The sequence below is a fragment of the Nanorana parkeri genome, unplaced genomic scaffold (genome assembly GCF_000935625.1).
Source record: "Nanorana parkeri isolate BGI_ZX_2015 unplaced genomic scaffold, ASM93562v1 scaffold266, whole genome shotgun sequence".
NCBI classification, from domain to species: Eukaryota; Metazoa; Chordata; class Amphibia; order Anura; family Dicroglossidae; genus Nanorana; species Nanorana parkeri.
Genome location: NW_017306534.1, coordinates 435,774 through 450,887, shown reverse-complemented (window position 1 = coordinate 450,887; position 15,114 = coordinate 435,774). Strand labels below are relative to the sequence as shown.

At 46.9% G+C, this 15,114-nt stretch overlaps 1 protein-coding gene across 1 annotated transcript in view; it reads left to right on the top strand.

Annotated features, from left to right (window-relative positions):
* Window positions 1–13,541: 13,541 nt before the first annotated feature.
* Window positions 13,542–15,114, top strand: part of LOC108787510 (pyroglutamyl-peptidase 1-like protein) — a 17,374-nt gene continuing 15,801 nt past the window's right edge. Inside the window, 1 exon segment of the mRNA XM_018557088.1 lies at window positions 13,542–13,575. Within this exon segment, the coding sequence (XP_018412590.1) occupies window positions 13,542–13,575 (34 nt within the window).

Genomic DNA, 15,114 nt, shown 5'->3' with positions numbered 1-15,114 from the left:
TTTCAATTACCTATTTAGCCCTATGCAGGCTGGGTAGTGCTGGCTCCTAATTCTGAGTGAAATTTGTCCAGGTGGGACATATGGGTTACTGCAGCAATGGATAATTCCCAGTCGCCAGGTTGCCAATGGAAATTAAAAAAACTCTCTGGCGACTGGGTCTGTGTGCCTGAGGAAGACTAATAAATTCACCAGTCTCACACAGCCCGACTGTGAATGATGCATCCCCAACAAAGACAAGCTCTGCTGCCAGATACACTTAGTAACTTGGTTGCGCAGCACTGGCCTAGGGAGTGGGCTGTCGGAAAGTGGCTTAGCGTGCAGAACGTGGCTTAACATGCATTAAGTGTAGCCCGTGTCTAGGTGGCTGTACACATTCCAGACTCAGATTGAAGAGGACGGGTCTGCAGAAGTCCCAGAGCCAACTCTATGGAGGGGAAAGTATGCAGTGTCAATGTAGCGCAACCTGGGGAGCCATGTGATAGTGGGTGCCCAGGGATGGTGCCTCAATATTGGTGTGACTGTGTATAGTTATTTGGGAGATTCCTGCTCTAAGAAAAGACACTTCACGGCCAGCCCTCTGTCTTCCTTAGTCCCATGGCTTCCTAAAAACACACTTGCCTATATTTGTACAACCCTAGTGTCTGATTTTCATGATCGCTTTATTATCTTGCCTTTTCACATCTGTCCTGTTGTACATTGTGTTTGCTACTTTTATATATTTCTTTAACTCCTTTCTGTCTAGTTACATAGCTAGTCAGGTTGATAAAAGACAAGTCCATCCAGTTCAACCTATAGAACTCAATTACTTTTCAAACTGTCGTTCAACCTGTGCAACAGTGGATGCGGATGGCGCCGCACATAAATCCATAAATAATCAAATAACTCACCAGCACTCTAAAGTTCGGAGCGGCAGGTTCTCTTTATTCACATAGTGGTCTCACAATGTGTGGCAACGTTTCGGTTTAGGCAAACAAAATGCACTTTGCCTGAGGAAGGAAACAAATTGGGATCCGAAACATTGCCACACATTGTGAGACCACTGTGTGAATAAAGAGAACCTGACCATTCTCAACTTTGGAGTGCCAGTGACTTCTTAGATTAGATTATTTTTAGTTAGGGTGGTGACACAGGGATGAGTGGAATTGTGTCTGAGGATTCTGAGAAATTGAAGAAATAGTATGGGACAGCATGATTTAAATTAAATTTAAGAACACTGATTGGAAAAAGTTGGCAACCCTACACTGCGTATATGTGTATTCCATAACTGACCCCTCTAAGGATGTCAACTTGCTGCATGATTAATAAATGATGACATCTGAACATACCTGCAAGCTTCATTGTTATGATGACTGCTGATGTAATGCTGATAGATGTCTACAGAACAGCTGCTGAAATCTTTGAAAACAAAAAAAAAAAGTTAAAAAGTTTAACTACAAATCTATAGCAATCTACAAGCTGATTTACAGATTATGCAAAGTGTAAATCTAGTAGTAGTTAGTCACATTCCACCAAGACATTCTATAACTTATCCAAGCTACATTTTTCAGTTTTGAGTGTCAGGAATTCTCCAGCATTTATATCCACACAGGTAGCACAGACACCTTAACCAATCACCATGGAAAGGCAGATGTTATTCTTCAAAAACATAATCGGAAGTGTGAAAGTTGTGGAACCTCCCTGTTTAAATTACATAATCCAATCCATGGTGTAAGGAAGGCTTTACAGATGTTAATCCTTTTAATTATATAGCTGGTGTGACTTGTCATCAAAACACCACAGCAGAGATGTTAAAACAGCATTATATGTGGAAGATCTATGGTGTCGAAGACCCCCACCACTAGTGAATGATGATTGTTTCAGTTTGACATAGATGGCTTCTTTTACGCCTCTTCCAAACCAGTTGTTTTCTCTGTCCAACATGTGCACCTCACTGACCTTAACCACCTGCCATCTGGCCGCTGTAATTAAATGGCTGGACGGCTGCTACTTGGATGCGGGTGGGAGCCTTTGTACAGCAGGAAAGTTTGAACGTTTTAGACAGCTGGCGATGGCGGTTACAAACAAGTGGTTAGGGCGGATAAAGCAGATCACTGCTTCAGCTTCTTTGGGTCCCTAGGTGACATTAGGAGTCTAATAGACCCCTGATGTCTCCATAAAGAGGACCTGTTACTGTATTTTGGCTATCACACAGGGGGCTTGTTATCCCCCCTATGTGATAGTAATAAAGCTTAGTATTAAAAAAAATTAAAAAGTCTATAAAAAAAGGGAGGAAGAGTTTTTTTTTTTAGATAGAATAGGGAAGGTTTAGACTTCTCTCTCAAGTATTTCCGACTGTGTCTCTAACGGGGAGGTTCATCCATCAATTTGTCCTGGAGATTTTTGTCACTCTGCTAATTTTGGGTACATTTTCATCAACCGGCCGAAATTCCCACAGCGGGTGCTGCTGCCGTCACCCTTCCGACCAGCATCCCTCCATCAGCTGATCATAGGAGTCTTTTGTAAAATCTTTGATTGAATGGTCCTTTCGGCTGATCAAGCAATCACTGGTCGCTGTCAGAATACAAAGGAAAGAGTGTGGCATTTGTCCATCAATGCTCAGAGGTACTGATGGAAGAATCTGTTCAACCCGTGGGCTGAATGAAGAAAAAAAATAGACCGATGTATGGCCAGCTTTATATGAAGTCTAATTTCAGCCAGCTTTAGTTTGGGACTCATGAACGAGTCTGCAATGTTAGCCCATCTATAGAGGGGCAGATGTTTCTCGTCGGACTGTCTATGGATGTTTTTACACTGCGCAGTTGTTACAAATGCTACTGATCAAATGTGAAACAAAATCTGACTGTGTGCGGCCAACTGTATTCCCAAGTTCGGGTATAGAAGCATCCACCATCGAGACAATTCTTATCTATGATGGATACGTGCATCAATACAGACATTGAAGTCACCTTGACACACACGACCCAGGACCACTATACAAAATACCAGTACACTGGTGAAAGTGACATCAAAAGCTCATGAGGAAGAGCCCCTTCTACAGGCTGTACTGCATATCCTGAAATCTAGGCACATCATCACCTTAACACTGTTACACATGGAGAACCGTTCCACTTCACCTTGACGTGCCCATAATCTGGTGCAAATTTCAGCCGTTTTTTGAGGAACCAGACAAAATTTGCATTGTGCCGCAGTCGGCACCCTTTCAGTCGGCATTCCCTCGATCAGCTGATCAAAGGAGCTGGGTTGAAAAATGTCCTACGATAGGAGCCGGCAGCCAATGAGCTGCCCGCTCTTGTCTGGTACTTTGGCAGTAGCCGCTGTCAAAATCCAGTGCAAACAGCAGGATTCCTTGATCGACACATTCCTAAGTGTTGATGGAGGAATCGGCTATTTTTCTCGTTCAGCCTGCAGGTTGAATGAGAAAAATAGATGAGTGTATGCCCATACAGCTTAAATGTGTGTACCAAAAGCAGCACATATGCGTGTTCAGATGTGTATTAAGAATGAACACTCAGAAGTTTTGCCAGTGTTAGCGGCAGTGTGCTGGAAAGGGCCATATTGAGAAACTGGAACTGCTTCCAGTACGGCTTTATAACAGACTGAGGGCTCACTGAGCAGACACCACCAGCTCCTTAAACTGGCCATACAATATGCAAAATTTGCACAGTGGGTACCACTGTCGGCGCCCTTTGATCAGATCGAAGGAGCCGGTTGGAAAATTTTCAGCCCAATGGAGCTGGCAGCCAATCAGCTGAATCAAAAGAATACAATGACAGCAGCAGGGGATTGCTCCGTCCACACTTGTAAGTATAGATGGAGGAATTTGTTATATTTTAAGAAAACAGAACAGAGCATGGGGACAAGCTTTAGGGGACCTCAGCCAGAGCTGGAGTAAAGAATACAGAAGTGAGAAGCTGAGCTGGAGGAAGGGGGATTAAGTGCAGGTAAGTTCAGGAAGGTTGGATTGGGCGAGTTTCTCTTAGCCCCCCCCCCACCCGACTCCCATATACTCACCTCCTCCGCCCTCCCTTGCAGCTGACTCTAAAATTGTCTGTATCCACAACACAGAGCATTGGCTGCCTTACGTCCAGTACCCTGACCTAGCTAGCAGCTGCTAGACCTGTGGATGGTTACATAGGGAGCATGTCACATGGCCCACAATGCCCAGGAGCAGGTCATATGAACCACAATGCCGGATATTGGCACTGGCTGCAAGTAGCTGCTAGGGAGTGCAGGTAGAGTGAGTGTAAAGTGTTCCTGTAATGTCCTTTGCCCTGTGGGTAAGATAACAGGGCCTCTTTTGAGTAGAATTGTTCTTTATACTTCACATTCGGAACAATTGCACAGCAATTGAAAACCGGGGACAGGTTGTTATTGCTCATATTCGTTCCACGTCCGTTTCTGAAAAATGTATTGAAGCTGAGGCAGCAAGACAACAAGAATCACAACTCCACCCGAGCAGCACATGTACCGTGTGTGTATACATACAGGTGGTGACACAGCCAGTAGAGGCGTCATGCACCTGTTGTGGAACTACAAGTCCCGGGTCAACCGAGGGCCGTCTGAACCTGGTGCAAGACCACTTTACACAGCAATGATTTGCAGGAAGAGTAAGGCAGACACAAACATTAGTAATCCTCTCCCAGCTTACTGTGTACCACCAGCCCGGGGAGCTTGCTGACTGGACAAACTCGCCATACGCATCACCACATCCGGTGGGCGGCTTCGGCTGCCTGCTGTGACCCTGCCTGGCCGAACCGAGGCCCTCCCCTCGCTGCCATTGGCTGCCGCTAATGTCCAATAAGATGTGCACAATGTTTCCGGTTAGGCTGTGTGAGGCGACGAGCAGCTGTGTGTGTTCCCGCCTTGTTGAGCTTAGGAGGCTGTGACTGTGCGCGTTCTCGTCTTCCACTGAAGGGGGCTTGGGAGGCTATGCACCGTCTAGTGAGGGGGGTTTCAGGTGGTTCTGTGTGGTGCGGCATTCCTCAGAACTGATTAGCTCAGGCGGCCCTGTATCTTCAGAATTTTACTACATGACATGTACTGACCTATGTCATGTTATTAAAACTCCAATACATTTACAAACGCGTTTGTATTATGTTACTAGGTAATGGCGCCCCAAATGCAGCCGACCAAATGTGTTTTTTTTGGGGGGGTTTTCCTGTGCATGTGAGAGTTCACGAAAAAAAAGCAGAGCGCATGTCACCACATTTGTGACATCTTCTTTTCCTCGATTCATGCATGTCAAGGGACCCAATGGAAACAAAGTCTTGTAAATGTGTGGGAACATGCATCCCTACTACACCAGTGTGAACGGAGACTAGCGTTTATGCTGCAATAGGAGCTGTGTGCTGGTTTTACGATGTGTTCGCAGCTAATTGTTGCGTTAATCACACAATACAGGGTGATTAATGCATGCTAACGCACCTAGCATGTATTACCATGCAGCGGGTGTGTTAAGTTGCCATTCATTTGAATAGCGCCTCCTGGCCCTAGTGCACTACAATGCATGTACTACTTTTCTCTTTCGTTCATTGAAGGACACAGTAAAGATCTTAAATCTTGTCTCTTTCTCCCTATTCCCCTTTACTGTGTGTGGCTGCTGGCAGTGTTCTTGCTTCAGCGTCTCCTGCTCACAGCCTTTATGCTGTCCACTCTGGCGGCGGATACCGTGGGGTCAGCTGCAGTGAAGCACGGATGGTCTGGTCAGTGCTCTCTCAGCCAGACTCCCTCTGTACCTGCGGCATGTTCTACTGTTTTGGCCAGAGCTCCGGCTGCTGTGGGGTGGCTCTGGTTTTCAGATGCGACTGTTTTCCTATCGTTTTAATGGTTCTATGGGGTCATGGCGTAGGGACATGCGGTCGCTGGGGGGGGACAACTGCAATACAACTATCGGCCAGCCCAGTTTACTACCTGCCCCGTGGCCGAAACTGCATGTTTTTTTGGCAGCCGTGGCTATCTGGTTTGCGTTGGCGCCGGTCACGGACTTTGCGAGATTCTGGACCACGCATCTCTATCCGTCATTGTATGACGAGGCATGCAGCTGGTAAATTTCTGATCCCGCATATGCGCTGTAGGCTGTGCAATTTCTGGACTTGCTGATCGGCTGGTCTAAGTTGTGTAATCAGCCGACGTCCCCTGATGCCCAGCACGTGCACTTCACAGAAATCTTACGGGTCCAGAACATTAGCAGCACCCCCAGCCAATCCATCATGCCCTTGTCTACCGTGCTCAGTTGAAGTTCCTGCCTTGTCCGTTCTGGTGCTCCTTCTTCCTCAGTTTGTGTCCCTCTGTGGGATCTTTGCATGGTTTTTTTTTTTTTTTTTACACGCTGGCTCCTCCCAGGCCAGTGTGCAACTTGCTTTTCGGTCTGCTTGCTTCTCTACTGGACGGGTGGTAAGTCCAGCCAGGAGCTGGGTCTCCTTTTCCGTGGCCTATGTGCACATGTGTATGCCTGCCATCTCAGATTTGTCTTCTGAGCTCATGCCTTCCCCTATCGGTCACAGCTGTGTCCCTCTCTGGGGATCTTGGCCCTGTTGTTTTCAGGTTTGCTGTTGTGGCACACCTGTTCGCAGCACATGGGTAGTTCCCTTTTCTCTAAGCTAAGGGCTCTTTGGGGTCCTGCCGTTTGGCTCATTTTGTAATATCCTGGTACTTTTCTGTATCACGCCCAAGTTATCCTTGGGCCCTTCTTTGATCCGCTAGTCTAATTTCTCTGGGGTTCTTCTGGTTGTCTCTACCATGTCAAACCAGCTTGGCAGTGGTTTAGGACTGCTGTCATTCTGGAGTCCATGTTGCATTCTGGTCATCCTTTTGATGTATCTGGATTTATCCTCATTGCAGCTTGGATGAGTGTCCTTTCCTCTAGGGGGGTGTTGTGTTCTCGGTTCTGTCCTTTGAATGGCAGTGGTCCAGGTATGCCCGCCTCTGTTGTTCCTCATGAGATTTTTGGTCCTTGTGGTGGCAGTTCTGTTGCTCACCTCTGCTCCAACTCTGTGCTGGTTTCTGGCACCCTGAATGCTTCTATTTTGGTTGTTTTTTGTAGCCTAGGCGACTAGAGTGAAGTATTGCTAACCTACTGTGACGGTTGGCTTGGATGGTGGATGGATTTTCCATTTCATTCCTTTCTCTGAGTACTTTGGCTGCTTGGTTGATCTTGCCTATGCTGGGTACTCTCTGGCAGTGCTCTGTCTAAATTTGTATCTGTCTGTGTCACATCATGATCACTGTCTGGGACCTGGTGGTTTTGCCCTGGATTTATGCATCCGTCACTTTTGGAGTTGTGGAGTTTTTTCTTCACGTTCTCTTAAAGCTTTTTCTTGCCACTTTCCTTGGCCTTTTGTCATGGTGTTTTATTTCTACTGCCTGAAGGGACTACTTGGTTTTTGTTCCCACCCCTCTGTTGCCACTGCTTTGGGTGCTTTGGGAAATCCCACTTAGTCAAGATTTAAGAGCTGCACTGTGTCCTTCAATGAACGAAAGAGAAAATTGGATTTTTGTACTCATACTCACTGTAAAATCCTTTTCTCTGCGCTCATTGAAGGACACAATGCTCACCCCTCTGGTTGTTGTGGTGGCAAGTTGTTCTTTGTATTGTTTTGTCACTAACTGAGCAGTGTCTGCATTGGTCAGGACCCACTAAAAGTGGTCCAAGGAAGTAAAAAAACAGTGAATCGGCAACAGGGTCATGGGTGGTCACAGCTCATTGATGCACATGGAGAGCGAAGGAGGCTCATGTAGTCCAATCCAATAGAAGAGCTACTGTAGCCCAAACTGTTGAATAACAATGCTGGTTCCGATAGAAAGGTGATTGAACACACAGTGCATCACAGTTTGTTTGCATATAGGGCTGTGTAGCCCCAGACCGGTCAGGATGCCCATGCTGACTTGTCCACCGCCAAAATGGGCACATGAACATCAGAAGTGGACCACAGAGCAATGGAAGAAGGTGGCCTGGTCTGATGAATCATGTTTTCTTTTACATCATGTGGCTGTGTTTGTGCGTGTGTGCGAGCTAACCTGAGGAAGAGATGACACCAGGATGCACTATGGCAAGCTGGGGGAGGCAGTGCAATGCTTTGGTCAATGTTCTGGGAAACCTTGGGCCCTGCCATTCATGTGGATGTTATTTTGACATGTACCAACTACCTAAACATTTTTGCTGACCAAGTTCCCCCCCTTCATAGAAACTGTATTCCCTGTTGTCAGTGGCCTCTTACAGTGGGATAATGCGTCCTGCCCCTTTTCAAGAATGGTTTGAGGAACACAGTAAGTTTGAGGTGTTGAATTGGCCTCCAACTTCTCTAGATCTCAGTCCAGTGGAGCATCTGTGGCATGTGCAGTAACAAACCTCTGATCCATAAAGGCCTCACCTCCCAACTTACAGGCCTTAAAGGATCTGCTACTGACAGCTTGGTGCCAGATAACACAGCATACGTTCAGGGGTCTAGTGGAGTCCATGCATCAACAAGTCAGGGCTGTTTTGGCTGTCAAAAGGGGAACATACTCAATATTAGGAGGGTGGTCATGATTAGGGATGCACCGATACCGCTTTTTCGGTATCGTATGAGTACCATTTTTTTTTTTTCGAGTGCTGTGTGCCCAGATTATCAGGAAGTCAGGCAGCGGATCATAACCCGTCGCCCGGCTTCCGGATTGCCTGGGAAGCTTGTGTTCTAGCGAAAGAACACTGGATTCACTTGACGAGGCTGCCTGTCTTCCTAACCAATCAGGAAGCCGGGGCACTTCAGGAAGCCAGGCTCCTTACCAACAAGTGAAGCTGGCTTCATAGCCAATCAGGAAGCTGGGCGGCATATCATCACCTGGCTTCCTTATTGGCTAGGAAGCCTGGCTTGTTGACCAATCAGGAAGGCGAGTCATTATGTGCCACCCGGCTTCCTGATTGCTTAGGAAGCCAGGCTGCCTAGCAACAAGTGAACCCGACTTCCTAGTCAATCAGTGAGGTGGGTCACAGCCCACCGCGTGGCTTCCTGATTGGAAAGGAAGCCGGCTCCATGCTCCTCTCGGCACTTGTGGTCAGAGGGAGATCTCCCTCTGACAGGAAGTTCCAGTGTCGGAGCATATGGGCGAGTAGGAGTACTCACCCAAATACTTGGTACTGATACTGGTATCGGTGTATCCCTAGTCATGATGTTGGTGCTGATTGGTGTACATTGAGCTGTGCCTGTGCAGCACAGTGTACATTCTCTACACAATGAGCCAGAATAGACTCCTGTGCACGTGCAATAATTATGTCATTCCACCCAGTTATCCCAAACCTGGAAAAAGACCAAGTGGAGAAGCTGGGGAGGAGGAGTCTCTTTAGTTCCGCTTTAAAATGTATCATCCCATTCCTGGTTTTGATGTAGAAGTGATCAGGGTGGCTATAAAGCTGCTCCATTGGTGTTAGAAGTGGAGCTCCTGGATGCTCAGGACCACAACAAGTGTCAGGATGGCTGCTGGGGAGCATGGAGGACCTCTACTCTGTGCCCAGGAAAACAACAGATTGACTGACTACATTTCTGTACTCAATATACTGTAAAAAGGGGAGACATTTAAGTATCTAATAGACCCCTGACCTGTCACCTGGACAATTCCTTCTCATAGCAGACTTCTATCAGAACAGAGGGGTAGGCAATATTTTTGGGATTAAAACTTGGATGCATTGGTGGTAGTTTTAATTGCTTTGTTGTTGCTTCTCAGGTGCACGCAGTTTTGATACCTGACACATTTGGTATACATCTACTTGACAGATGTATGTAACATACATCGCATTGTGTTACCAGTGTCTGTATTCTTGGTCAGAAGTTTGCTGTAAAGCTGTATGACATTGCATCATGTGGCTGCTGATTGCATGCAGATTAGTGTCAGTGTGTGGAATCTATATCTGCCAGATAGTCCGCTGACAAATTGCAGGTGGTGGCAGGTTACCCTAAGTCATGTGGCAGTAGGAAAAGTTATAATGCCAGGATTGTAGCTTGCAGGATGGCTTAGGGAACTCAAAATGTGGGAATCACTTGGCTGATCCATAGCCCTTAGATGGCATGAAAGATTTGTATCTGCCTGGATGTGTTTAGCCAGCTAAATCTGGGCTAGTCTCCCTCCGGTATTATTGCAGCCCGTGCATAGCACAGCTAGTTTTATCCTTCCCAAAGTAAGTTCTCATTCTTCCTCCATCAAACAAGGTCTTCATCCTGGTTATTGAGTCACTGTGGGCATGGCTTCCTTGACAACTGGTGGCAGCAGTGAAAGATTAGTGTGTATGTGTTTTCCAGGTTGTTACCTGTATCCGAATTAGGGAAATACACATCACATTTTTGGAAGCTAGATTACAGACAGATGACAAGATATCAGCATTACATGAAACTACATCCCGCTACTTCACTTCCTCCAAGCATTCTAAGAGATCCTTAAGATTGTTAAGGCCCCACTCACAGGAATCATAACTAAGTTCCTGCTCTCGTCTCAATACTCACAGAGTAATCAATTCAGAGGCCCAGCTCCATTGAAGCAATTAGAGGAGACCTCAAAAGTTAGGCGCCAGCTGTAATTTTTTAGGAGCATTGTCGACTTGGCTCCTTTTGATTTGGCCAGCCCTTGCTTACTGCATTAATACATTACTGTCATCCACACTGCACATTATTGTGTTTTATTGCTGTGGAGCTTTGTGATGCACATGGTCCAGGCATAGTGTGAAGGATGGAGGGCCCCAGACTGAAAGGGGGGGGGGGGTCTGGTAACCTGCAATGTTGGCAGTTACCAGGGCGCTCTTCCTCCTGTCTGGGACCTCCCCCAAGTGGTGGAATGCTAGGGCCCAGATCCCAGATGCAGCTCCAACCGCTGTGACCCTGGTACTTGCGCCACTGTATGAAGGACTACAAAACCCAGCAATGCAGAATACCACCAGCTTTATAGGGCTACAAATAGCTTCGACTGCAGAACTTTCTCCTTGGCGGCCGGGAATCAGGAGGGAGAATTGCTCCAGCTGCCAGCAGTGGATGGTGAACTGCAGAAGCGTGTCCTCAGTGAGTGCCTCCCACACAGCAGGACGTGCTGCCTGGCAGTGCCTGCAGATCGGCGGGCAGAGGGAGTGACAAATTTCTCGGGGGTGGGGCAATTGCCCTGTTGCGCTCACCTTTCATTTTAGCTTAATGTTTGGATGGAATTCTACTTTAAAGTCCACTTCTCCCTTTGTCTGCTCCACAGGATCGAGATGAAAGGCATACAATTCATCCTCATTGCACCAATTTGGCCCAGGCGATTGTGGTACTAGAACATACTCAGACTCCTGGCAGGCTCTCTGTGGGCACTTCTAGACCGCTCAGACCTTCTGTCCCAAGAGCCAGTCCACCATCCTGCTTCTTGGTCACTGGCTTTAATCCAGAAAGCTAGAAAATCGCATTCTCACAAAGTCTACCACCATCATACCCTGAGGGCTTAACTTGCATGGTGCAAGGCTAGGAAATTACATCCCAGGACATACTCCATGGGATGAATCCTGTCTTTTCTCCAGTGTGTCCTGGATCAACATTTGGCCTTGAGCACCATCAAGGGGCAAATCTCAGCCGTAGCTATACTTTTGCAAAGATTGCTTGGCGCACACTCCTTAGTGAAGGCTTTCGCGTAGGGCAGAGGTAGGCAACCTTGGCTCTCCAGCTGTGCTAAAACTACAAATCCCATAAGGCATTGCAAGTCACAGGCATGACTCCCAGAGGCAGAAGCATGATGGGATTTGTCGTTTCAGCACAGCTGGAGAGGTTGCCTACCCCTGGTGTAGGGTGTAGCTCATGTTACTCCCCCGGTATACTACCCAGTGCCAAAGTCACTTTTGCCAGTATCCAATCACCTGAAGGTGGCTGCATGTAAGACAGTTCTGTGCTAAGTTTTGTCTCCTGTGCTTTACTCCAAGAAAATAATTTTACAGATAAGTAAGAAATCTTATCATTGTTGCAGTGCTTCTTCAGAGCAGTAGAGGGAGGAATTTACGAATCCACCTACAAGAATATAGTAGTAAATCTGTCTCACTGCTCCTTTTTAGCATTGCCTTGCTGTGTGAGAGAAGGAATAAATATCCCCCATTGGACTTTCCCACTTTTTGAGAAACCTATTGCTGCATGTTTACCAGTTTTGCTGCAATTTTGTGTCAGAGGTGACATCTGACAGAGAATGTCTGCAGAAGCATTAATATGAGCAAATCTACATTCACACATGTTAGTTGTTACCAATTGTTAAACACTAACTGCTTTATCTGCCACATTTAACCCTTTTGCTGCCACCAACATAAGGTTTACATTGGTGGCAGCGGAGCGTTTAGACAGACTCCCAGCAGCTTTAGGTGTTTTTCAATTGTGAAGCCGCATGTTAGCTTTATAATAGAAACGATTCTGGTGGCTCAGCTGCTGCCAGATTGCTTCTGCAGGCCGCTAAAGTGCTGCCCCCCCCGACACCCTCACCGTGTTTCCCAGGCTCTGCTGCCCCTCCTGTTGAGAGTATGTCGGGTGCCAGCGGGAAGCTGGGAAGGAGAGCAGTGAACTTCTGTTCATCGATCTCCCAGTTCTAAGGGACTGGGAGCGACACGCATTGCATCACTTCCGGTCCATCCGCTGTCATTGCTGGGCTCATGAAGTCAAGCAATAAGCTTTGAAGTGCGATCTGCATTTCAAAGCTTATTTAAAGAGAAAAGGTGAGAGTAGGGGTCTTTTGGACCACCAGTATTACCTTAAACAGGTAATACTCTTATACAATATGCAATCAAATGGGAGGCTTGTAAACCCCCCTATGTGATAGCAGTTAAAGTAAAAAAAAAAAAAAAACAGTTTTAAAAAATAATAAAGAAAATAAATGTAAAAATAATAAAAAACCTTTTTCAAAGTCCCCCGCCGCGAGCGCCTGCACACATTTACGTAAACACACGTCGGGAGCACCTACGTTAGAAAACGACGATCACGCTACACATGTTAGGTATTGCCAATGTAAGAGCAATAATTCTAGTGCCAATATTTACATGTATCTCTAAACTGATGACCTGTGGGGGCTTTTAAATCGCTATCTATGGGCTTTTTGGGGTACTGATATTTGTTACCGTTTCACAGACGCACACAATTTTTAACCTGGGCATATTGGGTATCTATTTACTCGTCATAACCTCATCTTTTATGTTTTACAAAAATAAATGGTATTTTATTGTGTTTTGGGGCACTAAAATTAACTTAAGTGCATTTTTAAAAAAAATTTGGGGTTTGATAAGGAGTTGCGCCAATATCGTGCAACATAAAAATTTGCAACTGCCACATTTTTATTCTTTAGGGTCTTGGCTTTTAGAAAAAAATATAGTGTTTGGGGGTTTGAAGTGATTTTCAGGCCTAAAATGTGAATTATAACGTGTGCAACAAAAATAAAGGAAACAAAAAAAAAAGGCCTTGGCTGCGAAAGGTTAAGACCAATTTCAACATTTGCTAAAATATCTACAGTCCTGAAAATAAAGGATCTTCTACTATTGATATATCAATCTACTTTACAGGGTCTTCCAGCATTGTGACTTATAAATGGCATCCAATTTGAATGACGTTGTGGTCACAGGTAAGATTCTTTTTCGTTTTCTTGCCACATTGTAGCTTAAACACGTTATGAAGCCCAGGCAAGGGCATGTTGGCATTGCTAGAATTATAGTTAAATTACTATCTGTGATGGACTGAACCGTCACTGGGGCTGCTGGAGGAGCCTGAGGGCTAGCCTCCTTCCTAGAGACTATGGACCAATCCCTATTTGCCCTGTTTCGAGTCCTCATTTGCATGGCCAAGAGGACCTAGGTGAGGACTGGAGGATACTTTGCAGTTGACCAATAGGAAGGTGGTCGGTTGGGCCACCTTCAAACTGATGTTTATAAAAGTGTGTGTGTGCATCCAATAAAGCAGATTCCTGTTTGAACTTACATGCAGCCTGCCTGGTGTTTGTTGTGAGCCATCACCATTGGATACGAACGGCATAGAGCTGTAGTTCGAATCCCAAATTATCGGATGTCCGAAATATCAGACGCTGCGGTCTGAAATCTAAGGAGTGCCGGGAGAGTGGACCGAGCGAGCAAGGGGCTCGTTACATTGGTGGCAAGCGGTGGGATCTGCTCTCCAGTTACGGGGACACTCCAAACCACCACAGGGAAGGACCAGCTATGCAGCCTGCAAGAGAGACACGCTGAAAGACCTACTTGAGAGCCGAGGAGGGACCGCTGGGACAAAGAACAAGGCCACCCTGATCAGTGAGCTAGCCGACATGGATCAGAGGGATAGTGATGCTGGACCCCAGTCAGTTGGAGACTTGTTTCAGCAACGGGTTCGACAGCGGTTGACATTATATGGTGCCAACCCATCAGAGACCGCCATACAGAATGCCATTAGAGGCATCCAGCTGCAGGATGAGCGACAAGCGAGAGAACTAGAGCGGCAATATGAGTGGAGAATGGCGCAACTACGGCAATCGGAGACAACACCTAGGGATACAGCACCTTTCCGTAAGTCAGTTGGAGACTTGTTTCAGCAACGGGTTCGACAGCGGTTGACATTATATGGTGCCAACCCATCAGAGACCACCATACGGAATGCCATTAGAGACATCCAGCAGCAGGATGAGCGACAAGAGAGAGAACTAGAGCTGCAACATGAGTGGAGACTGGCGCAACTACGGCAATCAGAGACAACACCTAGAGATACAGCGCCTTTCCGTAAGTTGCCCTTTTGGGCGTTCAAACTATTTAAGATGGAAATCCAGGGAGAGGGGGCAGACGGGCTCTCTCCCCAGCGGCAGAGGGAGTTCCAGGGAGAGGAGGCAGACGGCCTCTCTCCCCAGCGGCAGAGGGGGTCATATTTTGGAGCTAACAATCGGACCCTCTCCCCAGCAGCAGAGGGAGTTCCAGGGAGAGGAGGCAGCCGGCCTCTCTCCCCAGCGGCAGAGGGAGTTCCAGGGAGAGGAGGCAGCCGGCCTCTCTCCCCAGCGGCAGACGGAGTTCCAGGGAGAGGAGGCAGACGGCCTCTATCCCCAGCGGCAGAGGGAGTTCAAGGGAGAGGAGGCAGACGGCCTCTCTCCCCAGCGGCAGCGGGAGCTCCAGGGAGAGGAGGCAGAAGG